Genomic DNA, 27,078 nt, shown 5'->3' on the forward strand with positions numbered 1-27,078 from the left:
TTCCTTCCTTCCTTCCTTCCTTCCTTCCTTCCTTCCTTCCTTCCTTCCTTCCTTCCTTCCTTCCTTCCTTCCTTCCCTCCTTCCTTCCTTCCTTCCTTCCTCTCTCTCTCTTTCTGTTTTAAAGATTAATTAATTTATTTTAGAGAGAAAGAGCATGAGTGGGAGGGGCAGAGGGAAAGGAAGAGAGAATCTCAAACAGACTCTGAGCTGCGCCTGATGTGGGCCTCGAGTTCATGACCCTGAGATCAGGACCTGAGCCGAAACCACGAGACGGACAGTTAACCGACTGCACCACAGAGGCTCTCCAAGGGTCACACTATATTTCTTCCCAGACCCCGGTGCTTTCCTTAGCCAGTTGACTCTGGAAGACTTTTCTTTTTTTTTTTTTTTTTTTAAAGATTTTATTTATTTGACAGAGAGAGACACAGTGAGAGAGGGAACACAAGCAGGGGGAGTGGGAGTGGGAGAAGCAGGCTTCCCGCGGAGCAGGGAGCCCGATGCGGGGCTTGATCCCAGGACCCTGAGATCATGACCTGAGCCGAAGGCAGACGCTTAACGACTGAGCCACCCAGGCGCCCCTGGAAGACTTTTCTTAAATTAGGTTTCTTGATATGATAATGTTTTGAAAGTTTGTTTTTCAAATCTCAAAGTGAATCCTGAAGTTCGCAGAGTGCTTCTGAAAGCCCCTTCCATGATTTGAAGTCACACCTATGTTCCTCTTTCTCACTTGGCAGTGGGTCTTTGGGCGTCCTATTCTCTCGGACCTGCTGCGTCCAGTTGCAAAATCTGTTAGGAAACGAAACCCAAGGAGTTTGGCTTAAAATACCAACACCTTTCAGATAGCAATAGCACATCTGGTTAAAATAAAGAGTGTGGGTTCTAGAATAAGACAGACTTGTGCTTGATCTTACTTATCAACTTTCAACCAATTACATGCTGCATTTTTCTCAGTTTTCTCACCTGCAGAATGGGGGTAAGGATAGTCCCCCACCTCAGAGGGTTGCTGAGCAGATATGGTGGATTTCATGGCCTCTGAAAGCACTGACACAGTGCCTGGCCCTTACCCAAAGTTCAGTGCACCTTCTACAAGGTTGTTATTATGTTTATCCTCACTCTTGGCAGATGATTGAAGCAGGAGACGCTACCTCAGGCATTGTGGAAATACAAGGGGCTTTCTTTAAGGAGGTGTCTCTTTTTGATTTACGGAGGGAACCCGGATTTAACACTACAGTCCTAAAGGAAAAGGAGCTTCGAAGGAGTCAGGTATGACCAGTAAGGATTCTGACACCAGTTTGGATGTGTGTATGTTGGGGGGGGGAGTGGGTTCCTCACACCAACAAGGAATTCTCCAACATCATTTGAGTGTCCTGTGATTCATCTCAATTCTGACACTGTCAACCTGGTGATGGCATCAGATCCCACAGGTCAAGGGTTCAGCCCTATAATCCTCCACCCCCTGCCCCTCAACTTCAGATGCCAGTCACAAGTCCTCGTCGTCCCCTGTGCTTCTGACCTACCAGCTATAAATCGAAGGTTCCAATGACCACCCTGCCCTACTTTGGTTTGATGAACTTGGTCGAGCGCTCACAGAACTCAGAGAGACATTTTACTTACTAGATCACTGCTTTATTATAAAAGGATATAACTCAGGAGCAGCCAGAAGGAGGAGAAGCATGAGACAAGGTGTGGGGAATGGGTGCAGAGCTTCCATGGCCTCTCTAGATGCGCCACCCTCCTAGCACCTACCCCTGTTCACCAACTGGAAGCTCTCTGAACTGGGTGCTTTTGGGTCTTTATGGAGGCTTTATCACGTAGGCATGCTTGATGAACTCATTGGCTCTTAGTGATTGATTCAGCAGCCAGTCCGTCTCCCCTCCCTGGAGGTCCACGGTGGGACCGAAAGTTCCAACCCTCCACTCACGAGTTTGGTTCTTCCCGCAACATCCCTCCACCCTCAGGTGCTTTCCAAAAGTCATTCATTAACATGAGAAAAGACACCTTGATTGCTCTCCCCACTTAGGATATTCCCAGGGTTTTAGGAGCTGGTGCCAGAAAAGGGGATAAGAACACATGTAGATTTCTTACTGTAAATCACAATATCACAACCATGACGCCCAGATCGCTCCTGGATTTCTGACTCTCTGCCTTGTGGGAAAGCTCTGTTTTAAGGTTAATTTGGTAAAAGAAATTTATTTCTGTGTGATTACACTCAGGGAGCAGAACAGCATAGTGTTAAGAAGTTGGACAAGACCTGAGCATGAATTTGGGTGCTGCCATTTATTAACTTTGGGGGAGCCACTTCTTGCTCAGCCTCAGTTTTCTCAGTGTGAAATGGGGATAGTTTCTTTTCTTTTTTTTTAATGATTTATTTATTTATTTTAGAGATTGAGAGAGAGAGAGCATGCGTGCACCTGCTGAGGGGTGGGGTGTGGTGGGGAGGGGCGGAGGGAGAGGGAGGGAGAGAATCTTAGCGATGGGGAAGACTGGGGTGGGGTAGGGTTCCAGAACTTGATCCTGCACCTGAGGAAATGTCTGGGGCCACACACAGAGCTTCGGGAGCTTACCTCCCTAGCTGTCCCTTTCTCCTGGGCCAGGCTGTCACGTCACAGATGCCTCTGCCTAATGATGGCTCATAATTTATTCCGTTTGGGGAATTACGTTCAAAGTTTCAGAGTCTATAAAATAGATGAATGTCATACTTGATCGCATCTGCAAGTTAGGTGTTCTGTAAAATTATGTTCCTTAAAACAAATGGCTCCCCTGCCTACTAGGTATTGTTCTTCTAGAGTGCCCATCTGGGAGGGTGGGAGGGCAGCGCATGCTGCGAGCAGGAGTTACTTTATTGGTGGTACTTTCTAGCCTGTCCTGGTCTATTCATCCATCTTCTCTTTTGCTTCCTGGGAGCTAGCAGGGGGGCACGGACCGAGGGGCTGTGGAGGGTCCCCAGCTGGTCAGCAGCTTCACAAAGCATAGGAAATAAACCTCCAGCCTTGCTGCCTGACGGCTTTGCTCCTCATTTGTGTTCTAGAGCACGGCGATCCTCCAGGTGTGAGAGCATGCATTCTGCAATCACTCTGACACCAGTTCAAATCCCAGCTCTACCACCTAGCAGTTGTGTGGGCCTGGGTGAATAACAACCTGTTAAGCCTCCATTTCCCCATCTGTAAAATGGGATCATAGTGTGTCTTCCCCATAGGGCTTCATGGTGCTGGGCACACACTGTGCTCCTCACGGTGAGTGAGTAAGTGAGTGCTCCATCCATACTGGCAACCATTCTCTTCCCTCAGGCCTTGTTCCTGTACGAGCTTCTGTCAAAGTTGACCAGAAGGCCCGAGGAGCTCCTGAGGTAGGCGAGTATACTTGGCCTGAGGGCTGACGAGCCCTTTGGAGCCTAATTTCCCAGGAAGGAGAGTTGGACAGTCCAGTCTGTAGCCCGTGCCCATCAGACCTGCTTTCTCTTGCCCCTTCTTTCCTCTCCCCTCCCCACCCCCTTCTTCTCCTGGGTCCCTTGTTCTGTTTTCCAGCACCGGGCAGCTGGTCAAAGGCGTGACGTGCTCCCACATTGATGCCATGAGTGCGGACTCCTTTCTGGCCCATTTCCACTATTTTGAGAACAACCTCTCCCTGCTCTCACCCTATCAGGTACCATTACAGCACGTTCGAGCTTCTGATTCTCTCTCCCTGACTGGATTGACTATGGCAGCTTAAGATATTTGTGCCAGGATTATTCCCATGTAAGTGATGACGTGGGGCCAAATATTGAGCCAGGTTTTCTCCAGTTTCTTTTTTATCTTTTTTTAAAAAGATTTTATTTATTTATTTATTTATTTGACAGAGAGAGACACAGCGAGAGAGGGAACACAAGCAGGGGGAGTGGGAGAGGGAGAAGCAGGCTTCCCACGGAGCAGGGAGCCCAACGCGGGGCTCGATCCCAGGACCCTGGGATCATGACCTGAGCCGAAGGCAGACGCTTAACGACTGAGCCACCCAGGCGCCCCTCCGGTTTCTTTTTTAAAAGCTCCAGATACCCCGGTCTCTATAGCCAGAGCTTCACCAGATGATTGGTTATTCTAAACTCAGATCTAAACTCAGATAAAATACAGTTGTAGGGTATACCGTTTGGCATGTTCGTAATTATGTTCTGAGACTGAAGGTCATTTCCCTCCTTCCTGTCCTTTCCAGAGGTAGCCTGGAATGGGAACAGTACTTTAAGAAGAGTATTTTCTTCTTCATTTAGTACTTCATTTTCCAAATGGTTAGGGAGACTCTTTATCCTTTTGGGGAGATCAGAGGCGGAAACTCACTTTTCACTGGATAGAAGCAAGTAAAATCGGGCCTTGGGAATGGTGTTTGGACTTGGGAGTCTAAACTTTTGGTGGGACAGAGTCCTGAGAGGGTGAGCAGGCGGATACACAAGGCATCTGCCGGACTCTGGCCTGGCGTGTTGTAGATACGAATAAAAAGTTTCCAAATAATGAATTCTTTCCCCGAGAGCCAGGAAATAAGCTTAAAGCTTGGTGTATAATCCAAGGTTATTAGAGGAATAGGCAAAATTTTCACAAAGCCCTGTCATTCCCTTGCATTCAGTCAGTGGTTCTCCAATTGGAGTATCAGCATTGCGTGGAACGCCGGGGTTGTTTGATGGGTATTAAGTTTCAGTTTTGCTAGATGAGTACATTCTAGAAATCTGCTGTGCAACACAGTGCCTATCATTAACAATGTGGTATTGTGTACTTCAGAATTTGTTAAGAGGGTAGATCTCATGTTAAGTGCTCTTACCACAAAAACAAAAAACAAAACGGAATAAAGGAAACTCTGGGAGGTGTTGGATGTGTCTATTACCTTGATTGTGTAATGGTATCCTGGGTGTTTGCCTATGTCCAAACTCATCAAAGTGTACGCATTATACATGCAGGTCTTTGCATATCAAAATACCTCAATAAAGCTGTTAAAAAAAACCCCATGGATGAAAAAACAACAACACAGATTGCAGAGCCTCACTTGCAATTTCTGGGGTGAAGCCTGATAATTGACATTTATAAAAGTTCCCTGGTAAGAACTATTGATCTGTATTAAAAGTCTTGCCCAGGCAGGGAGGAAAGCAAATTATTTCGGTAACCTGGACTCTGGCATGGCGGTCTCCTTTATACTCATCAAACTGATCCAGTGGGTGGAGGTCAGGCCTGCTTTGAGGAAGACTTCCATGTTCAAGGAGGAAGAATTGTTCCAACAAAGCTCCTTACCTAGAATCCCTCAATGCTCAGGAGCTTCAAATACCAGTTGATTAGAAAATTTGCCTTTGTTGTTTACACTTTTGCTGAAAACACATAATTATTATTAAAGAATAAAACAATATATAGAGAGTAAAATTTCCCCAAATTTCCCCTGGAGCAGTGATTCTCGGAGAACTACTTGGCCATATCTGGAGACACTTTTGGTTGTCACTCCTGGGGGAGATGCATCTAGTGAGTAGAGGCCAAGGATGCTGCTCACTTCCTACAATGCAGAGGACAGCCCCACAACAAAGGGTTTTCCAACCCAAAATCTCAAAGGTGCTGAGATTTAGAGTCCCTCTTTTTTTTTTTTTTAAAGATTTTATTTATTTATTTGAGAGAGAGAGAGAGGGAGTATTCTAGCATTGGGGAGGGACAGAGGAACAAGCAGACTCCCCACTGAGTGGGGAGCCCGATGCGGGGCTCAATTCCAGGACCCTGAGGTCATGACCTGAGCCGAAGTCAGACGCTTTACCAACTGAGCCACCCAGGCGCCCTGAGAATCTCTCTTAAGGTAACCACGAAGAAAAGTTTGCTATCGACTTTGAGTTTTTTTGTGTCTATAAAACGTATTTACGTGTAATTTAAAAAACACAAATGAGTTCATACTATATACGTTGTTCTGTTTAACTTTATAGCACAGGCGTGTGTGTGTGTGTGTGCGTATATACATAAATAGGTCATGGCCATCATTCCATGTTAATAGATATAAATCTACCTTTTGAAACAAAATAGTTGCGTAGCATTCAGTTGTGTGGATATACCGTAACTTACCTAACCAATCCCAGACCGAGGGACAGTGACATTATAGCTCTGTTAAAAGGTAAACCTAGGCATATTAAAAATTTTGAGAGTTTTTCTGAGCAAAAATTGATTGGAATCGGGCAGCGCTGAACCAGAAGTGGTTTAGAGTGCCCTGCAGGGGAAAAGACATATACAGAGAAAGTGCAGATGCAGAGAAGAAATTATTTGACTGGCTATATAGCTTAAAGCCTAGTTGACTCTTGGTGATTGGTTGTCGTCGGTGTTTTGATTTCATAACCTTGAGGCATTTATAGACTTCGATTTTGGTGTGCTTACATAGGGCTCCCTGTCATTAGGGCCACTTCGGTCTAATGGCCTCCTTGTTTAATTAACATCTCACTTTCTTGCAGTTATAAACAAAACAAGGTGAGCATTCTCAGACTTAAATTTTTGTGCTCGCCTTGTGATCGCCTCAGTGTCCTCATCCCTAAACTGGGCACAGTAGTGGTACCTACATCGTAGGGTGTTCTCTCAAATAATAAGTAAACATATATAGAGCACTTAGAACAGTGCCTGGCCCAGAGAAAGCACAGTTTTGTTTGCTGTTATGATTATTGGACTAAATTCCTGGAATTGCTTTAATCTTTCAGGTTAATTGTTTGGCGTGGAAATACTGGGAGGTCTCCAGATCCTCTATGCCACCTTTCCTCTTGACTGCACTCCCGTAAGTGAACATTGGCTCCCCTCTCTGGCCCAACAATGAGATTGGTGGGAGTCATCCAAGTCATCTCACCCCCGGGTTTTTGTGAGGAGCCAGAGTGGAGAGTGCCTTCCAGAATTAAGCCCTTGTGAACCAGGATTTAAATTCTGAACTCCACATAGATATTTCAGACAGAGTCTCTTGCCTTTTTTTTTTTCCCCTGTTATTTAAAAACCAAAGCCAAAGCGATCCAAGCCCGAGTGAGTGCCAGTGAAGCAGGTCCCATCTGGGCTGGCCTCCCAGCTGTGCCCAGGCTCCAGGGTGATCAGGGCTGATGTGAGTTGTGGGAATTTCTCTGGGTATGTGTGGGCGTTCAGGCCTGGGAGGGGGAGCCCTGCTTTTTCAAACACAATCTGGACACTCTTTTTCTCTTTATTTCCCTTTTCCTTCTCTTGCTGTTAATTGTCTTCATTTATTAAAAAAAAAAATTTACTGAATGCTTACTATGTACTTGTTCTCAAAGATAATTTATTTTTCCCCTTATAAGAGCTTACAGTCTCTGGGAGGGGGAATATACAAGCATGAAGCCATTTATAATGTCAAGTTGATACTTGGTTGAAAGTGATAAGAGCCTTAAGTCAAACTGGCTTAAGCAATAAAAGTCAGTTTTGGTTCAGGTAACTGGAAACTCCAGGAATAGACTTCAGGCATGAGTGGATCCAGGGGCTGAGTGGTCAGCTATCTGTCTTTTGGCCCGGCTTTCCTCTGTAGGCTTCTGTGTCAGGCATCCTCTTTCTCTGTAGTGGTCTCTGGCCGATTCAAGGCTATATCCTCCTGGTTAAAAGACTTTTTTTTTCCCATCCTTCTCAGTAAGTCGTGGGTTTGACTGGGGTTGTGGTAGATGGATAACTCTGACTGGCTTAGTTTGGTATTGTACCCCTGGAGCTGAGAGTGAAGTGGGGTCCACCCCAAACCACAAGGACTTCAAGTGAAGGGGGTGATTCTCCAAGAAAGCCAGGTGCTGTTACCATGGGAAAGGGTGACGGGTAGAGGGCACAGAGGGGGTGTGACTCTTTCAGACTGGAGAGCTGGAGGAGACTAAACTAAAACTCAGAGAATGAGCTGGGGTTTCAGAGTTCAAGATGGACACTCCAGGCTGGGGCACAAGGAATGTTTGGTCCAGCAGTGGGCAAGGGAAGCAAAGGGTGTGTATCTGCAGAGTAGTTGGGGAACAGAATGCCAGAGAGGTAAGGGACAGTGAAATCAGGGAAGGTTTGTATGACACCATGAGGTGTTTCACCTGTATTCTGGGCACAGATCCTCAGATTTATGTTTCAGAGAGATCATTACATCTTTCCACATAGCGGACAGAATGCAGGGGGCCTGGCCGGAAGGAGGGAGACATGGAAGCTTATTTCTAGAGCCTGGACCTTGGCATGGCTCTCTCCTTCCACTCATCCACATCTCAGCTTAAATACCTGTGTCTTAGAACGGTCTCCCCAGCTGTCCTCTCCATCATTCTCCATTGCAGAGCCATTTTGTTTTCTTCCTTACATTTGTCACTGGCTGAAATGACCTGTTTTATTCACTGGTTTCTCTTGTCTTTACCTTACTAGAATGAAGCATCCTGAGAACAGGGACCTGCCCCTCACCTAGTGTTCACGGTTGTAGCTGTTGCCCATTACAGTTCCTGGCATGCAGCAGATATTTGCTGAATGAATGAAGAGATAAATAAGATAGCAGTCCTGTGAATGGAGAGGCAAGAACAGATCTGAGTAATATTAAGCTGGTAGCAATGACAGATTTGGGCATAAAGGGAAAAAGACCCATGGGCTGGTGTAGAGGAGGAATAACATGTAGAATTTGGGTTTGGAACAGTCTAGTGGTCATGATGAGTAGGCCATATGGGTCTAGAGCAGTCTTTCTCAACCTCTGTTTCATTATTGCCTCCCTAAAGGGAACAATTTAATTTCTCCTGAATGAGAGAATTTACCAGGAATAAGATTTTGTTGAATAGGATTGAGCTTTAGTTAGTCACAAATCATTGTAATAACTAAGATTTTTTTTTTTTCTGCTGTCTCTACCTGAACCAGTTTTTCCGCCTAGGGGGCCATATTGCCTCTGTTAAGAATACATGGCCAAGAGTTTGGGGGGGGGGGTTGTTCTGGACTGGAGATGCCAGAATCGGGTGTCATTTCTTTTACTTTTTCCTGCTCTCTCCTTGTCTTTCTTTCTCACTTTCTATTTTATTCTCTCTGTTCTTCATCTCTTACTTCTACTTTTTCTTTCTTTCTTTTTTTTTTTTAAGATTTTATTTATTTGAGAGAGCCAGAGAGCACAAGCAGGGGGAGCAGCAGAGGCAGAGGGAGAAGCAGGCTCCCGCTGAGCCGGAAGCCCGATGCAGGGCTCGATCCCAGGACCCTGGGATCATGACCTGAGCCGAAGGCAGACACTCAACCAACTGAGCCACCCAGGCGTCCCTACCTTTTTCTTTCTCTTCCTCTCCCCTCAACCAGTCCATCAGGCAACATATGTTTTTTGTTTTTGTTTTTTTTTAAGATTTTATTTATTTATTTGATAGAGAGAGACACAGCGAGAGAGGGAACACAACAAGCAGGGGGAGTGGGAGAGGGAGAAGCAGGCTCCCTGCTGAGCAGGGAGCCCCATGCGGGGCTCAATCCCACGACCCTGGGATCATGACTGGGAATGAAGGTAGAGAATTAAGGACTGAGCCACCCAGGCGCCCCTCAACATATGTTTACGGAGACCCCATTCTCTGATTGATGCTATTTGGGCGTAGAAGAGAGGCAGGATAGGACGTCTGTTTCCCTGCCCACAGAAGAGGGGCATGGTGGGTGGGAGGCTTGCTCCATCCCAAGAGGAGCCACAACATCCCTGGGGAGAACAAACATTTATAGAACAGCCCTGGGCTAAGCTCTTGGGCCTGTGGAGGCTGATTTCAGGGGCAAATGCAGAGCTGCCATTGTTTTCCTCCTCTCATTCTCCCTGTCTCTTTCCAGGGCTCACTACTTGGCTTCTGTCCCAGCTTCCCAGTGTGTGCCCTTTCTGATCAGCCTGGGGAAGAATCAGTTGGACTCCTTGGTTTTAGATTCCCACAAAAAGAATTCAGTCCTTAGGAAGGTACAGCAATGCCTGGTAAGGAAACTCTTCCTGGGTGACACTTTCCCTGATACTCTTTCCTCTCTGGGTGTCTATGGCTATCCTGGGGAGCCCTCGGGGGATCTGGCTGGGACCTTGAGCTTGTGGTGATGGCCCGAAGTCTGACTTGTGGGTCTTAAAGCTGGCCCTGGGACCCTGGGTGGGGCAATCTTGGCCATCGGTTCTGAGGACTGCCATCCTGGGGCTCGAATGATGGGAGGCTGCTCTGGGGGACTAGAAAGATCACAGTACACAGTCTGGGATCTAGGCTGGCCTCTGGCAGTGGTTGGTTATGTGGCTTCCAGCAAGTTATTCCCCTCCTTGAGCCTCAGTCTTCTCATCCCTAAGATGGATGCAAGAGCACTTCCTGCATGGTTATTGAGGGCATGAAATAGGCAATAAATTGTTCACTGCCAAGGCCCAAAGGGCACACTGTCTGAGTGTGAACCCTAGGCTTGCAACTGGCTGGCAGTTTCTTTATCTTTAAAAAGTGGGTGATATTAGAACTTATCTCTTACAGTTACTTTGAAGATGAAGATTAGGACGTGTAAGCTCTTAGAACACTGCCTGGCATGTATTAAACACTCAAATGTTATCTCCTTTTGTCACTGGGGAAAGAGCTTTAGAGGCTTTCAAGTCCCATACAGATTTTTTTTTTTTAAAGATTTTATTTATTTATTTGACAGAGAGAGACACAGCGAGAGCAGGAACACAAGCAGGGGGAGTGGGAGAGGGAGAAGCAGGCTTCCCGCGGAGCAGGGAGCCCGATGCGGGGCTTGATCCCAGGACCCTGGGATCATGACCTGAGCCGAAGGCGGACGCTTAACGACTGAGCCACCCGGGTGCCCCCAAGTCCCATACAGATTCTGAAGTGCTGTTTTTATTCTTGCTGTAGTATTATTAGTATGGTCGTTGAACTCTGGGGTGTCCTCAGAGCAATGGCACCAACGATGACGTCAGTCCTCATTTATGGAGTGTTCACCGCGTGCCAAGTCTTCTGCCCGCACCGGCTCCTTGGTGGGGCCCCCTAGACTTCCGAGGCCTGCCTCCCTGGGGTAAAATCAGACCCCGTGCTGTCTCTTCTAGTCCATGGTAGGGTGGGTGATTCAGGTCCTGGAACCTTTATGAGGTTGGGGATCGGGATGTGTTGTGGAGGGGTCATGATTTTGAGCCCTGCTGGATCTTCCCATCGGCTCCGCTTGTCGGTTTCAGAACAACTCCACTGCTGACGAGTACGTGGTAGACATCGTGGGCAAACTGCTCTGCCACTTGCCGGCAGCCGTCCTCCACCGCGGGGTCTCCGCCCAGGCCTGGGCCGCAGCCCTGCACGGGCTCAGAGACTGCCCAGACCTCAGCCCCGAGCAGAAGGCTGCCGTGAGGCTCAGGCTCCTGGAACAGCGCGGGTGAGGAGGGGCCAGGCTCGGCCCCGGGGGGTGGGGAGGGCGGGGGGCTGAGCGCTGCACAAGGGGCGCCGAACCCTGGTGCTCCTGCCCTCCAAACAAGAGAGTCTCCGGCTTAGGACAAGGTTAGCCGCTTTCGTTTATTCTAGAAATGTGACCTTTCTTTTTTGGGCCTCAGATGCCCTGTAAAGTGAGGACAGTAGCTGCTCTGCAGGCCTCCGTGGTTGTCACCAGTACGTCTTGGCACATTTAAGGACAGGAGTTTTGAAAAGGTGTAACTTTACAAATGCAAGGAGGTGCATCCTTATTCTTGGGTAATAACAACAACAAACAGTAACAATAACGCAGATGATCAAAGCATTGTCAGCTCTGGGTCCGGGGCAGCTCTGGGCGGGGGAGGGGACGGACACAGAACTGTTTTTTCTTGTGTAGAGTCTTCTCAAGTTGGGGCGGGTATTTGGGTAGGACCTAGCCATCAGTCAGCGGTTAAAGACAGCAGATGTTTCTGGAGTAATTACTCTGTCCCAGGCACATGGGACATGGACTCGAGAGGCCGACTCCTTGGGTTCAAGTTTTGTGTGCATGGTGGTACGCTCTATTGTCTATGTGACCTGGGAAAAGCTACTTAATCTTTTTGCACTTTAATTTCTACATCTGTAGAATGGGGACAGTCATGGAAGAGGAAGGACAGGCTGTGCTGTTAGTGACAGAAGTTCAACAATTCAAGCTAAAAAAGAAGTGGGAGTTTATTGAGTTCAGAAACAGAATGTAATGGAAAACTCCAGGGGTATACTTCAGGCCTGACTGGATCCAGAGGCTCAAGTGATGTTGTCAGGAATATGCTCCTCCCAGCCCTCAGCTCTGTGTTCCTTGGTGTGGCCTCTATTCTCTCCACTTGGTAATGGGAACAACTTCCAGTATTCTCTTTACTGCCAGAGATACCAGGAGGAAGAGGGCTTCTCCAGTAGTTCCAACAAAATTCCCAAGGGTGACCTGGTGTCCTGAATGTGCTACCCTGCATCACATGCCTGTTCTCTTGGTCAGGGAAGTGGGACTTGCCCAGGTATGAAGTTGGTCTGTTCCTGCAAGAAAAGGATGCTGGGAGACAGAGAAAACAGCACGGTGTTTCAGATGACTGCTTATCCTCTTTTCCTAGACTTCCCCAGAACTGGACGGCCGAGACGACAAAGGACTTGGGACCCTTTCTAGTACTTTTTTCAGGAGATGAATTAAGCTCTATTGCCACAAAGGTACCTCTCTGTTCCATCTTTGGAAGGCTGAAGGGGTTTGAAGGGGAGAGAAAGTGTGGTCAGTTATATACCCCCTTGGGTTTACTGCCTGTTTGCTTTCTGGAACCTTCTTCCCTGCCTCAAAGGGCTCAGATGTTTCCAGCTCTGCTCCAGGATGCCCAAGGTTTGGGAAAAGGGAGTGAGACAGCAGCGAAACCAACTCTGGGCTTTTCACATGGCCCTCCGTCCGGGCAGACGTGCCCAGACTGGGAGCTGTAGGTCAGTTACCACCCTGCTATCTGTGTGCTGCCCACATGCATGCCTGTTTCAGGGCTAACATTCAGCAGTGCCGTATACACATGCACACGTATGTCCAGTGTGTGCAATCCCACGTGCAAACACATTTAATCCAAAACCAAATCCTTATGGAGCATTGCCTTTGGGCACACACTTCGCTTGGAGCACCTCTCCAAAAGTTAGACAGGGTAGGCCAAGAGCTGTGCCAAACAGGTACAAATTTGTCATCTTTTTGCTGTATAATCAAGCCACGTGATCTCATTGGCACGCAACAATAAGTATTAATTTCTTGAGGACTGGTCTGTGGGTCACCGGGACTGCTCTGCTTCCAGAGTCTGCTTCTGGGGCTCAGGCTACCTGGCGCTTGTTCTTCACGCCATGGAGGTCTGAAACTCCAGAGGAGTTTTGAAAATGACCTGGGAAGGTCATTTTCCATTGGCCAAAGCAAGTCACATGACCAAGCTCAACCTCGGAGGGGCAGGAGGTAGTCTCCTTCATGCAGAAGTGGAGAGTGGGGAGGGAGTAAGTATTTGCTGGACGAGACTCAGATGGACTGGAAGGCACATCCACACACTCTCATCCCCATACGTGCACGTGCAAGATGTACATTGTCATACGTGCTCAGCAGAACCTGAACACACAGCGTGTCACCCAGGTTCACACACAGCGTACATTCCAGTGTCCAGGCATGGTAAAATCGTCTTCTGGGGTGTCCATATGGTCATAAGTAGCAGATGCATGTATATTATATACTTATCTAATCTTCTAAAGATCAATGAAATTGAAAAAGCTTGATCTCAATACGGTTAAATCTCAGAAACAGCGCAGGGTTAAAAAAGGTGAGTTGCAAAAGAGTACATATAGTAGGATACTAAATAAATGAACAAATATTAGTTAAATTAAAATTTTTTTTCACTATGAAAATGCTTTAATGGTGGTGGGTTTTTTTTTTTTATCATGAAAATAGTTACATTAATTTTAAGCACATGCAAAAACAGTTCTAGATGTAAGTCAAGTTTAGAAGTGCATGAGAATGGTTAATGCCAAATTCAGGGTGCTGGTTACTTCTGGGGAAGGAAGGACACCAAAGAGGGAGGGAAGGACCAATCAACTATATTTGTGATCTTTTATTTCTTAAGTTAGGTGTGGGTACATGGCTGTTGTGTTGTATTATTCTACTTTTTTTAATGACTGAAATATTTAATAAGACAAGTAATACATGCTCCTGGTTAAGACATTTCAACTATACCAAAAGCTACAGGATGGCAGCAAGTTTCTCCTCCACCGCCACTTCTAGGTCCCCAGCCTGACTCCCCAGAGGTGATCACTCTTCCCGGATTCTTCTGCATCCTTTCAGGAAAATCCTCCTCCTACTTATATATGTTCTTCCCTTAAAAAATACAGAATGGAAAATACCATTCACTCTGCTGTGCATTTTGCTTTTTAAAAGTTAACTATGTCTCTTGTGAGTTGCTTGTGACCATAGCTGCACATGACAATCACTGGAGAGATTCTAAAAGGACACCTACATGGCCCCCACCCCAGGCCAATGGTCTTAGAATCTTCGGGGTGGGGCCTGGTGTCCGGAGGTTTCCCAGGTGATTGTCACCTACAGCCAGGATGGGGAACAACTGGTTTAGAGTGGGACACTAATTCTGAAGGTTAGAATTGAAAGAGGAGCTATTATAACCTGAGGGGCTTTCTCTTTGGACAGAGTGGGACCCAGTGACGCATAGCTGTGGGAGAGAGCGTGATAAATGCTCTGGACTCATTGTCGGGCCTACCAATAATATCCTGGGTCTTGACAAATCGCACTGGTTCTAGATGAGAAATGGCACCTTCTCCAGGGCAACTGGAAGCTCCCTCGTTGCTAGTCTCCACTCAGAATTAGAGACCATCCTCTCTTTCTACTTAAAAAAAAAAAAAAAAAAAAGATTTATTTAATTATTTGAGAGAGAGAGAGAAAAAGAGCATGAGGAGGGAGGGTAGGGGCAGAGGGAGAGGGAGAGAGAGAGAAAATCTCAAGCAGACTCCCCGCTGAGCACGGAGCCCAATCCCACAACCACGAGATCACAACCTGAGCCAAAATCAAGAGTCGGACGCTCAACCCACTGAGCCACCCAGGCGCCCCCTCTCTTTCTCCTTTTTATGATGAATGTAAAATTTGATAAAAATTTAAAAACAATACCAGACCAAAACGGGGTAGGATCCCCTACATTTTTTATAGATCTTATCAGGTTGCTCCGCTAATTCTGTACCGTTTAACAGTCCCATAGAAGAATTAGTGTGCGTATTTACTGCATTTTGCTCAACATTAAGTGTTATCACTTCATCTTATTTTTAGGTATTCTCACTTTCTTTTATTTTTGGTAATCAGATGGGTGAAAAACAATATATACTTGTGGTATTGAACATTTAGTGGATTGCTAATGGGGTTAAGTATTATTTTGTATGATTCTTTGTAGAGACCAAGTTGGTTGAGCTATGGGATGCAATTATGTAAGAAGCTGCTATAGAAGAAACACAACCCCCAAGGGAGGGAGTAAGTAGTATCATAGTGTAAATCTGTGTTTAATGTGCTTTAATTATTATTTGTTTCTCCTCCTTCCTCTTCTTTCCTGCACACAGTTTCCGGATATCCTTCAGCAGACAGCTTCCGAGATAGCTGGGACCTTGCCCCCCGAAGAATTCCTCTGGGCTGTCTTTGACTCTGTCCGGAACAGCAGTGAGAAGAGCCCCAGCTCTGCCCCCAGCCCCGGTGAGTGTTTCCGGGGTGTCCCAGCTGGAGCTGAGTAGCAGGTGTTTGGCCTCAGTCCCTGGCATCCAGAGGCCTCCTTTGTCCAGGGGATTGGATGCAATGTTGGCAAAGCATCATGGCAAAAAGCCACAGGCCAAAGAATGTCCCCTGTAGTAAAGTGATTTGGAATCACATCTTATGCTCCTTACCCAGGCCAGTCAGTTAAATGTGATCACGTGGCAACAAACGTTTCAAAAGAATTGACTTAAAGGGTGTAAATGGCTGAGTGACAGTGTATTGCAGTGCTGGGGCCAGGCTGTGAACCCTGGGTCTGTTGCTTACTGGCTGTGGGACTTTGGGTAAGCCCTTTAACCTCTCTGTGCCTCCGTGTTCATCCTCTGTAAGATGGGGAGAATGAAAGTCCCGATCTCCTTAGGTTGTTATGAGGATTAGTGGATTGAAACCTGTAAAGGTGTTCACAACAGTGCCGGGCAATGTAGGAAATGTTCCATAGGTGTTAGCTCTTTTTATGATTTTTGTGCACCCACTGAGCACAGACTTGTACCAAGCAGGAGGGGGCAAGGTTAATCAGACCCAATCATAATTGTAATAAGAATGGCGGGCAGTCAGTGCTTGCTTGCTTTCTTGCAAAAAATAATTACTGAGCACCGACTGTGTGGACAAAACAGACAAAAATCCCTGTCCTCAGAGGACTTACTTTCAAGGGGCTGGGCTGTGAGGGTGGGTGCCCGACAATGAATCACACACACAGTAAGTAAAAGACATAGTATTTTGGGGGATGGTAAGTGCCAAGAAGGAAAATAAAGCAAGGCAAGGAAGGGGTCAGGGAGTGGGGGATGGGAGGTTATAATTTGCAAAGAGAACCGTGGAGGTAGGTTTCACTGAGAAGGGGACATTTCGGGAGAGCCCTGGGGATTGTGAGCGTGGGCTGCTTGGATATGTGGCGTTGCAGTCTTCCAGGCAAATGGAAGTGTAACAGGAACAGAAAGGAATGGGACATGAGAGGCCAGTGTGACTGGAGTGCACGAGAGACAAGGCCACATAGGGCCTTATAAAGGAAGCCCTAAGGACTTTGTCTTTGTCTTTGGGTTGGGGTCTCATGGAGGCACCAAGCAAAGAAGTGTCATGATCCGATTTATGTTTATCTCGGGTGGTCCTCTCTCTGTGCACCCCTGTCCTGTGATGTGGGTGCTGTGCTTGCTTCCCTTTTCTTGACATGGGAAACTGAGGTTTAGAGAGAGATTAAGAGACTTGGCCAAAGTCAAGGAGTGAGCAATGGCAGCTCTTGGATCTGTGCCCAGAGCTGGTGGCGATCGCCATTAGCTCCTCCTGCTCTCACAGCCCAGCAGTCACTTGTCACATGGCAGCCCACCTGCTCCGTGCGTGCGGGAGCGCGAAAGTAAGACTCGCCGCACTCTGGGGAGGACCCTCTGTTAGGACTGCATCGTCGGAGTTTTCTTCCGTGGTTCTGGATATTCATTATTGCTGTGCTTATAGTAATTAATGGCATAGCAGAATTACTAGTTGGTTTCATTTTAGTTAATTTGTGTGTTGATTCATTCAACCAATATTTGCTAAACACCTACTGTGTGCCAGGCAGGGACCACAGCAGGATAAGACCAAATCCCCGCCACATGGTATAACCATTTTGTTCCTCTCTAATTCTGTACTATCACTGGATCCTGTTGTCATTGGAAAGTGGGGGTGGAGTGCGGGAGTCTAGGAAGGATGTGTCTTTTGTGGTAAAGATGCTTGAGGACCACACGTGGCAACCTCAATCTGGTCCACTTTCACCTCTTGACTGGAGTCCAATGAGTTGCCATTGAGAGGCAGTGAGAACGGAGTGGCCACAGGGCTTGGGAATGTTCTGGCTCAGGTGGTGCTGGTGAGTCTGTGAGCCTCAGAGGTGGACGGCTGCTAAGACAGGAAAGCCAGGATTGTTCTTCAGACAAGGAGCCTTGGGGGAGCACCTGGGTGGCTCAGTTGGTTTAGCGTCTGCCTTTGGCTTAGGTCATGATTCCAGGGTCCTGGGATCGAGCCCCGCGTCTGGCTCTCTGCTCAGTGGGGAGTCTGCTTCTCCTTCTCACTCTTCCTCGGTGTTTGCTCTCTCTATACATCTCTCTCAAATAAATGAATTAAAAAAAGAAAAGAAAAGGAGACTTGGGTTTTCTCCCAGGTTGAGCACATTGGGGAGAAATATCTCATTTGTGTGTTGATGATGTTAACTGGTTTGACCAGGTGATGTTCAACTTAGTCAAAGACTGAAATGGATGGGTTTTCTCCTGTTGCAAAGGAAAATGCAAGAGGCCAATTTCTCCTCTTTCCCAGAAAGTGGGAAGACCATAGCCTCCATGATGGCAAATCGTTCTTCCTTCCCACACTTAAAGATTCTATTTATTTATTTGAGGGAGAGAACGTGCGGAAGCACGCACACACAAGCGGGGAGTGGCAGGCAGAGGGAGAAGCAGACTCCCTGCTGAGCAGGGAGCCCAGTGTGGGACTCGATCCCAGGACCGTGAGATCATGACCTGAGCCGAAGGCAGACGCTTAACCCACTGAGCCACCCAGGCATCCCACCCTTACCACACTTAAATAGGACTGTTTCTTCCTCGTAATTCTGGAAGCCTTAACTCCGGGTTGCAAACAAATGCGAGGTGGCAGCTGCTGGTAATAGAACTAATAAAGATAGCTTACAAGTACTGAGTGCTTACTGTATACCTAGCATCGTTCTAAGTGCTTCATATATAACAATACATTTAATCCTTCCAAAAATCTGATGAGATAATTTTATCCTCATTTTACTGACGAGGAACTGAGGCAGAGAGGGGTTAAATAATTTAGCTTTGGATTTGAATCTGAAGCCAGAACTGTTCACCACCAGCTCCCACCGTCCTCCAGGCGATTTGGAGCCCCACTGTAATGTCACAGAGCTCCTACTGCGTGCATGTGGCTGTGCAAAAAGTTGGCATTTCCGTGATTTTGTTACCAGATAATTAGCAAGAAGTGGCCGAAGTGGGATTCAAGCTGCTCCCCGCGTCCCTGCTCTCAGTGTCTATGCTCCGCTGCCTCTCATGAATAAATCCGCCCGGACAAGGAGATTACTCATTTCAATAAAGACTAACATTCCCTGAAGCTCTCTTTCCTCTGTTCCTCCCCGTTCTTGAGGTTGCCATGGAGTCATGGCTCCTTCTTCTGGTGACATCTTCAAGTTGGCGGAAGCCAATGCCTGCTGGGCCCCCCAGGACCTGCTCTGCATGGAGGAACACACGTTCGTCAGGAACGTGGAGCTGCTGGGGGCCGTCAGGGGTTTCAGCCCCCCTCAGCTGATGACCCTAAAGGAGAAGGCAGTACAGGTAAAGCCCACCTCAGGGAGGGAGCTTTCAAGAGAGGGAAACCCCAGCATGACAGTCCCAGCGCTTCTGTGTGTAGAACCCACCTCAGGGAGGGCGCTTTCAAGAGAGGGAAACCCCAGCATGACGGTCCCAGCGCTTCTGTGTGTAGAACCCACCTCAGGGAGGGAGCTTTCAAGAGAGGGAAACCCCAGCGTGATGGTCCCAGCGCTTCTGTGTGTAGAACCCACCTCAGGGAGTTTTCACGGGCGTTGTGCCATTGTAATTTCTCTGTATCGACTCGGTGCCATAGGCGTGCACTCCACATCCGAGAAATTTCTAGTTCCTCCCTCTCAGGGCTGTAGCACAGAACAGAGATGTGTCTTGGCATCTCATGGACACTCAGTAAAAAGTTCTGTGGGTGTTCTGGTGCTTCTGAGACGGTTTCCAGGAATGGTGCCTTTTCTTTCTCCACTTGGAGAACCTCAATTGCTGCTTACCGCAGATTTTCTCAGAATCCATTGCAAATTTGTCTGAAAACATACCAGGAAGGAGTAAAACGGAGACTACAAGTCTTTTTCCGTCTTTATAAAGTTGCCTTTGAGTGGCTTGTTTCAGCCATTTGGATAGTTGTAGAATATCTGGTTATCCTTGTGGGGTTGACATTAAGTTCCTTAAAATTATATTTATAACTCTTTTTTATATAAATGACCCAAGTTTATTGTAGGAAAGTTGGACAAGTAATAAAAAAGAAAATCCGTCATAATCTTCTACCCAGAGATAAGCACTGTTAACTGTTTTGGTATAGTCACCTGAAGCTCCCCAGACTTCTGTGTATGTATATAAAATGTATTTATATATTTCATGTATACTCACACATATATGTTAGAAAAAAATAATATCATGCTCACCCACTATTCAATAACTTGCTGTCAACACCCAACAGTATAAATGTATATTTTCCATATCAGAAATATAAATTTATATCAGCATTTTAAATAGTTATATAATATTTCATATTATGGTTTGTCCTTTTTTTTTCTGGTCCTTATTTATTTAGCAAATTGGTAGACTTTTAGGTTGCTTATATTTTTTTAATGCCTCAAGGTACATATTTTGTACATATTTTGGGGGACATTTGTCTCTCATTATTTACTTAGGCTAAATTCCCAGAGGTGGAAATTTGGGGTCAAAGTGTATATTTTCTTTTTAAGATTTTTTATTTATTTATTTGAGAAAGAGAGAATGAGAGACAGAGAGCACGAGAGGGAAGAGGGTCAGAGGGAGAAGCAGACTCCCTGCTGAGCAGGGAGCCCAATGTGGGACTCGATCCCGGGACTCCAGGATCATGACCTGAGCTGAAGGCAGTCGCTTAACCAACTGAGCCACCCAGGCGCCCATGTGTATAAATATTTTAAAAGCTATTGATACGCATAACCAAATTCCCTTCCAAAAATTATGTACTGATTTATATTCTCAATATCAATAAATGAGAGTATCCTTTACCACATATTTTTTCAACACCATAAATGATCATTCTTTTTATTCCTTATCAATATGATCAGCTAACATGGTATTCTTTGATTGTTGTTAATGTAGAACTTAAAAAATTATGACCAAGATTGAACTTTTTTCCATGTCTGTTTCTTCTTTTGTGAATTTCTTGTTCATATCTTTTTTTTTTCAAAAATCAGTAAAACTTTATTTGCTTCTATTCTTTCACCATTAGCAGAAAACTGGAGAAAGCGAAAATGTTTTGTGCTTACAAAGATAAATGGCCTCTTTAGCCAGTAAAGATCAAAACCTCAAACTAGGACTCTGAAAAACAAACTGAGGGTTCTAGAGGGGAGGGGGGTGGGAGGATGGGTTAGCCTGGTGATGGGTATTGAGGAGGGCACGTTCTGCATGGAGCACTGGGTGTTATGTACAAACAATGAATCATGGAACACTATATCTAAAACTAATGATGTAATGTATGGGGATTAACATAACAAAAAAAAAATTAAAAAAAAAACAAAAAAAAACCAAAACCTCAAACTACAATAAGGAAGATAAAATCACTCTCCCCCACATTCCCTGAGTTGTCCTTGTCATCTTAGACAAAACCTTAGTCCACTGGCCAGGGACCCTGTGTGTGGCCAAGTCAAGATGAGGGCCAAGAAATCAGACCAATAAATTCCGGTGATAAATATATATATATATATATACACACATATATATACACATATATATACACACATATATATACACATATATATACAGTTGTAGTCCTTTCCTTATTGATTTATAAGAGAACTTCATATATTAAAGAGATTTACCCTATGTCTGTTTAAAATACTGTTAGTAATGGTCAGTCTAATCTGGATTTTTTTTCACTTGAAGGTTTGGGACATGCCTTCTTACTGGAAAGAATACCATATCACCTCCCTGGGGCGCATTGCTCTGGCTCTTAATGAGAGTGAGCTGCAGCAGCTGGATCTCAGCTCCATTGATACCGTGGCTTCCCTAAGCCGGCAAACCGAATGGACCCCAGGACAGGTAGGTAGATGTTGCTTGATCTTTTAAATATTCCATTTCTGTCTTAATTTTGTGTATATTTTCCTTTATGTCCTTGAACATACAGTATTTGTAATAGCTGCTTTAAAATCTTTGCCGTTAATTCCGTCATCAGTTATTTCTGAGTCTGTTTCTATAGACTAATTTTTCTCTTAGTTTTGGGTTATGTATTTTTATTTTATATGCAAGGCTGGTAATTTTGACTGGCTGGCTAATGGGCATTGTGAATTTTATATTTTTTGAGTGCTTGATTTAGTTGTACTCCTTCGAAGGGTATTGGGCTTTGTTCCAGCATATATTCATTCATTCATTCATTCATTCATTTATATTTTTTAAACATTTAAAAATTTATTTTATTTTGTTATTAAAGATTTTATTTATTTATTTGATAGAGAGAAAGAGAGAGTGGGAACATAAGCAGGGGGAGTGGGAGAGGGAGAAGCAGGCTTCCCGCCGAGCAGGGAGCCTGATGTGGGGCTTAATCCCAGGATACTGGGATCATGACCTGAGCCGAAGGCAGACGCTTAACGACTGAGCCACCCAGGTGCCCCTAAACGTTTTTTAAATTTAAATTCAATTAATTAGGGGCACCTGGGTGGCTCAGACGGTTAAGCATCTGCCTTCGGCTCAGGTCATGATCCTGGGGTCCTGGGATCGAGCCCCACATTGGGCTCCCTGCTCAGCGGGAGCCTGCTTCTCCCTCTGCCTGTCTCTCCCTCTGCTTGTGCGCACACTCTCTTTCTGACAAATAAAGAAAATCTTTAAAAATAAATAAATAAGTAAATAAATTCAATTAATTAACATATAATGTATTATTGGTTTCAGAGGTAGAGGTCAGTGATTCATTAGTCTTATATAATAACCAGTGCTCATTACATCACATGCCCTCCTTAATGTCCATCACCCAGTACCCCATCCCTCCAGTCCCCTCCCCTCCAGCAACCCTCAGTTTGTTTCCTATGACTAAGAGTCTCTTATGGTTTGTCTCCCTCTCTGGTTTCATCTTGTTTTATTTTTTCCTCTCTTCCCCTATGATTCTCTGTTTTGTTTCTTAGATTCCACATATCAGTGAGATCGTATGATAATTGTCTTTCTCTAATTGACTTATTTCGCTTAGCATAATACTCTCCAGTTCCATCCATGTCATTGCAAATGGCAAGATTTCAATTTTTGATGGCTGAGTAATGTTCCATTGTATATATATATACACCCCATCTTCTTTTTCCATTCATCTGTTGGTGGACACCTGGGCTCTTTCCATAGTTTGCCTATTGTGGACATTGCTGCTATGAACATTGGGGTGGATGTGCCCCTTAGGATTACTACTGGCATACATTTAAATTACTTTCAAATCAGTCTGATCCTTTTGAGGCTTCCTTTTTTAAAAATTAATTAATTAATTAAAATTTTTAAAAAGATTTTATTTATTTGAGAGAGAGCAGAGCTAGAGAGAGAGAGAGAGAGAGAGCGCACCAGTGGGGGTGGAAGGGCAGAGGGAGGAGAAACAGGCTCCCCGCCGAGCAGGGAGCCCGACGTGGGTCTGGATCCCAGGACCCTGGGATCATGACCTGAGCCAAAGGCAGGCGCTTCACCGACTGAGCCACCCAGGTGCCCCAAGTCTTCCTTTTGAGGATTATTAGGGTAAATCCAGAGTGACCTTTATTCTGTAGTTAACTTATCTCCATTATTCAGACTGATTCTACTGGAGATTCTGCCTAATGCGCTGTGTATTTCCAGACCCCTCTGTTCTGGCTGGTGGGAATGTGATCTCTTTCCAACTCCATATGAGCTCTGAGAATTGTTCAGCCTATCACTTTCTGATGCGTCTTCCTGATACTTATGTAGATTTCACTCCTGGTCTGTGTAGAGAGGTCAGTACTCAGCCAGATGGGGGAAGACCTCTCTCTCTTCTGCCAAGTTTCTCTTCTGGTGTTCTCTCTCTCTGAAGTTTTCTACTCTCCAGTACTTTCCCCCACAGATTACAGGTGCCCTGGCTTCTCTGACCTTGGATCTCTATGTTCTCAGCTCAACTGGACCACTGGGTTTGTTTAGGTTCCCTTTCCTGCTCCCTGGCCTGGAAAGTGCTTCTTGGCAGTAAGCAAGGGCAATTTTCAGGCTCTCCTTATTTATGTTCCCTCTTTCAGGATCATAGTCCTGTATTCTCCATTGTCCAGTGTCTGAATATAGTTGTTTCAAAGATTTTGTTCAGTGTTCTCATTGCTTAGGAAGTTGGTTTCTGTGTCAGTTAATCCTTCATGCGTTAAAGAAGAAGTTCTCTCCAGAATTTAATTGTTTCAACTGGGAGGGATGTTAACCCACTGTATTGCTAGAAAGGGGAGTCTTAGATGCTCTGTGGTATCTTCATGCTCAGGCAGCCCTCCCTCAGTGGTCAAATTCAACACCAGCTTTACATATTATCTAATTAGCATCCCCATAAAGAAAGAGCCCCTCTTGCATGAATTTTTGAAAAAGTCCCAGCATTGACTCTAATTGTGCAGTTGCCCACCCCAGGCAGTCACTGTGATCAGGAGTAGAATATGTTGGTTGGCCCGGCATGCCTCAGGGAGTGGGGTCCTTCTCAACATGACCCTATGAACTGACAGGGGGAATGGAGGGTGGGAGGCTGCATAAGGCCCCCAAAGACATCTATGCCCCAATCCCTGCGAGCTTTGAAGATGTTCCCTTATGTGGCAAAAGGGATTTTACAGATCTGATTAATTTAAGGGTCTTAAGATGGGAGGATTCTCTTGATGAGCCCAGTGTAATCACAAGGGTCCTTAGGAGAAGGAGACGGGAGGCCACAGATCCAGGAGGCCGTGTGACTAGGGAAGCAGAAGGACACAGAGAAAGATTTGAAGGCACTATGCTGCTGATTCTGAAGATGGATGATGTGGCTACAGGCAGCCTCTGGAAGCTAGAAAAGGCAAGGGAATAAATTCTCTCTAGAACCTCCAGAAGGAACAACCTCCAGAGGAAACAAATACAGGGTAGTTCACCCAAGGAAAAGCATGGTGTTCTCAAACAAAGGGAGGATGGGTGCTGGGCAGGCAGAACCAATGGATGTCCCCCAGTCTCATGAGCTTTTTGGAGTCAGTATTGCCACGTCCCATAACTCTGACTGGCCCCATTCAAACACAACACATTGTGAATTGTACCCCGCCCCCCCCACCCCCAGCCCCGGAGCTGGGCAGCATGGAGACCCTGGCCATGAGGATTATGTGAGTCAATACATGTGAAACATTTTGAACAATGCCTGGCACATAGAATTCAGTAAAAATTAATTGTTTTCATTGTTGTGGCCGCTGAGGCCATCATCACCACCACCACCACCACACTTGCTCTCTTTGGCATCTCACCTCATTTGCAAGTGAACCCAGCAATCTGAGGTTCCTTCCATCCTGACATTCTATAATGACTGATTTTGACTGTTTGAGAAGTGCCACATCACCCTTCGGTTATTAAAATCCTTCTATTTACAGTCTGGGAGAAAACAGAAAAATATATCCAACTTAGAAACTAGAGAATCTCTTTCCCTTTGTACCGATTTTAGTTCCCACAGATGCCAGTGGGATTTATCAATATGTTTGGAGAGGATATGAAAACCTAACATTTGCATATATCATTTGCAGTCAGTTCCTCAACTTTTGCTCCCAATCAAACCCTTAAATGCATGTTTCTAGATTAATAGTCAGACCTGGTGGAACTACATTAACAGAGTTCAGTTTAAAAACCAATTTAAGGGGAGAAAAAACTATTAGAGAAGCCAGAGGGTTGAACGGAGAGATTGAAATCTTACAGCTATTCATTTTTCAGAGGGTTAATATTGCCTAAAAATGTTAGTATTAATTGTCTTGGAATCATTACAGATACACTAGTCCAGTCATTCAAGTAAATATATTTTGGCTTATCACCTTGCAGGCTGAGCTTGCATTTTCCAGGTTCCAGTGGCAAGGACAATTTAATACCGCATCTTCAAAGTAATTTTATTTGAATCGTATTTTCGCACTTTCATTTTAAAACGGGCACACCTGATAGTTGGGGAGCACAAATTGTTATGAGTCAACTAGTGAAACCTGATTGTGAAGCCTTAATAGGAAAAGTTCAAAAGCGACCTCAAATCTCTCTCTTCTCTCCATACCCAAACATCTTCACTGTCTAAGAGTACAAGCTCTGGAGTCGGAATGCCTGGGTTTTAATCTTAGTTATTTGCCGGTTGTGTAGCCAATGGGGCTTAGTTACTTTACCTCTCTGGGCCTCAGCTTCCTCATCTGTGAGAATGAGAATAATATTAATATTTCACAGGGTTGGGGCGCCTGGGTGGCTCAGCTGGTTGAGCATCTGCCTTTGGCTCGGGTCATGATCCCAGGGTCCTGGGATCAAGCCCTGCATTGGGCTCCTTGCTCAGCGGGAAGCCTGCTTCTCCCTCTGCCTCTCCCCCTGGTTGTGCTCTCTCTTTCTCTCTCTCTGACAAATAAATAAATAAATAAATAATTTTTTTGAGGATGATTTCTTTTAAGATTTTAGTTTTGCGAGAGAGAGAGAGAGAGAGAGAGAGTGAGCATGAGCATGAGAGGGAGAAGCAGACTCCCCAGGGAGCAGGGAGCCCGATGCGGGACTCGATCCCAGGACTCTGGGATTACGACCTGAGCCAAAAGAAGACACTTAAGCGACTGAGCCACCCAGGCGCCCCAAGTAAATAAAATCTTTAAAAAAATACTTCACAGGGTAGTTGTGAGGGCTAGATGAGATGGTGTATGTAAAGTGCTGGTCCATGCAAACATTCGGTAAATATTAGCTATTATTATTTTGGACGTACATTCCCATTCAGAGACATTTAAGTCTGAGTGTGATATTACCAAAACTCCCCTATGGAACCTGCGAGTTTTATAATCACAATCTCCCTGAAGCCAATCCATCATGTGAAAGCAGCAATCTGATGCCATTTCAAAAGAGTATATATTGCCTATAACTTCTATAGATCACTCACTCAGATATTCATTCATTCATTTAAAAAGTCCTTATCGGACTGAACTGTGTGCCAGGCATCATGCCAAGTGGTAGGGATATGATGGTGAACTGGCTGGATATGTTGTGTGTCTCTGGGGATTCTACTTGGTGATACAAGACAAAAAAAGTGAGCACAGTGAAAAATGCTTTAAAATTGTGATAATTGATAACAGAAAATGGGCAAAGTGTTCAGGGAAATAGGGAGGGAGGCTGTTTGAGGTCGGGGAATCAGGCAGTCTTCTCTGGCGAGGTAGCATTTAGATAGACCTGGGGGATAGGGAGGCAACAGACATGAAAAGAGGAAACCCAGCGCAACATTTCCCAATCTTTGCCAACAATTTCTCTCAACACTGTAATGATTCTTACTGTGTGATGGCATGAACTTCTGGTAAAATGAGGTGGGAAGACTCACTGGATCCCTGTGACCCTCACTCCCATTCAGATGTTTGTCCTTGGATGTCTCCTCCCCATCTTTGCCTTGTGAGCTCTTGTCCTCTTGTCATCTTTTGCACCTGCCCCTATGAGCACTGAGGGATCCAGAATTTATTATACAGCTCATCTCCAAAGGATTGACTTGAATCCTTCCTCGGGTCCAACATAGGTAGTTTAAATGAATCAGGGTTCAT

At 45.5% G+C, this 27,078-nt stretch overlaps 1 protein-coding gene across 1 annotated transcript in view; it reads left to right on the top strand.

The window, feature by feature from the left end:
- Positions 1 to 27,078, top strand: part of OTOA (otoancorin) — a 59,686-nt gene that overhangs the window by 25,269 nt on the left and 7,339 nt on the right. Inside the window, exons 14-23 of the mRNA XM_032396275.1 lie at positions 1,123 to 1,263; positions 3,288 to 3,346; positions 3,525 to 3,642; positions 6,668 to 6,741; positions 9,738 to 9,873; positions 11,089 to 11,279; positions 12,433 to 12,526; positions 15,431 to 15,560; positions 18,726 to 18,913; positions 21,272 to 21,427. Coding sequence (XP_032252166.1) covers positions 1,123 to 1,263; positions 3,288 to 3,346; positions 3,525 to 3,642; positions 6,668 to 6,741; positions 9,738 to 9,873; positions 11,089 to 11,279; positions 12,433 to 12,526; positions 15,431 to 15,560; positions 18,726 to 18,913; positions 21,272 to 21,427 — 1,287 coding nt within the window. The remainder of the gene's footprint in view (positions 1 to 1,122; positions 1,264 to 3,287; positions 3,347 to 3,524; positions 3,643 to 6,667; positions 6,742 to 9,737; positions 9,874 to 11,088; positions 11,280 to 12,432; positions 12,527 to 15,430; positions 15,561 to 18,725; positions 18,914 to 21,271; positions 21,428 to 27,078) is intronic.

This window comes from Phoca vitulina, unplaced genomic scaffold (assembly GCF_004348235.1).
Source record: "Phoca vitulina isolate PV1807 unplaced genomic scaffold, GSC_HSeal_1.0 scaffold90, whole genome shotgun sequence".
Classification (NCBI taxonomy): Eukaryota; Metazoa; Chordata; class Mammalia; order Carnivora; family Phocidae; genus Phoca; species Phoca vitulina.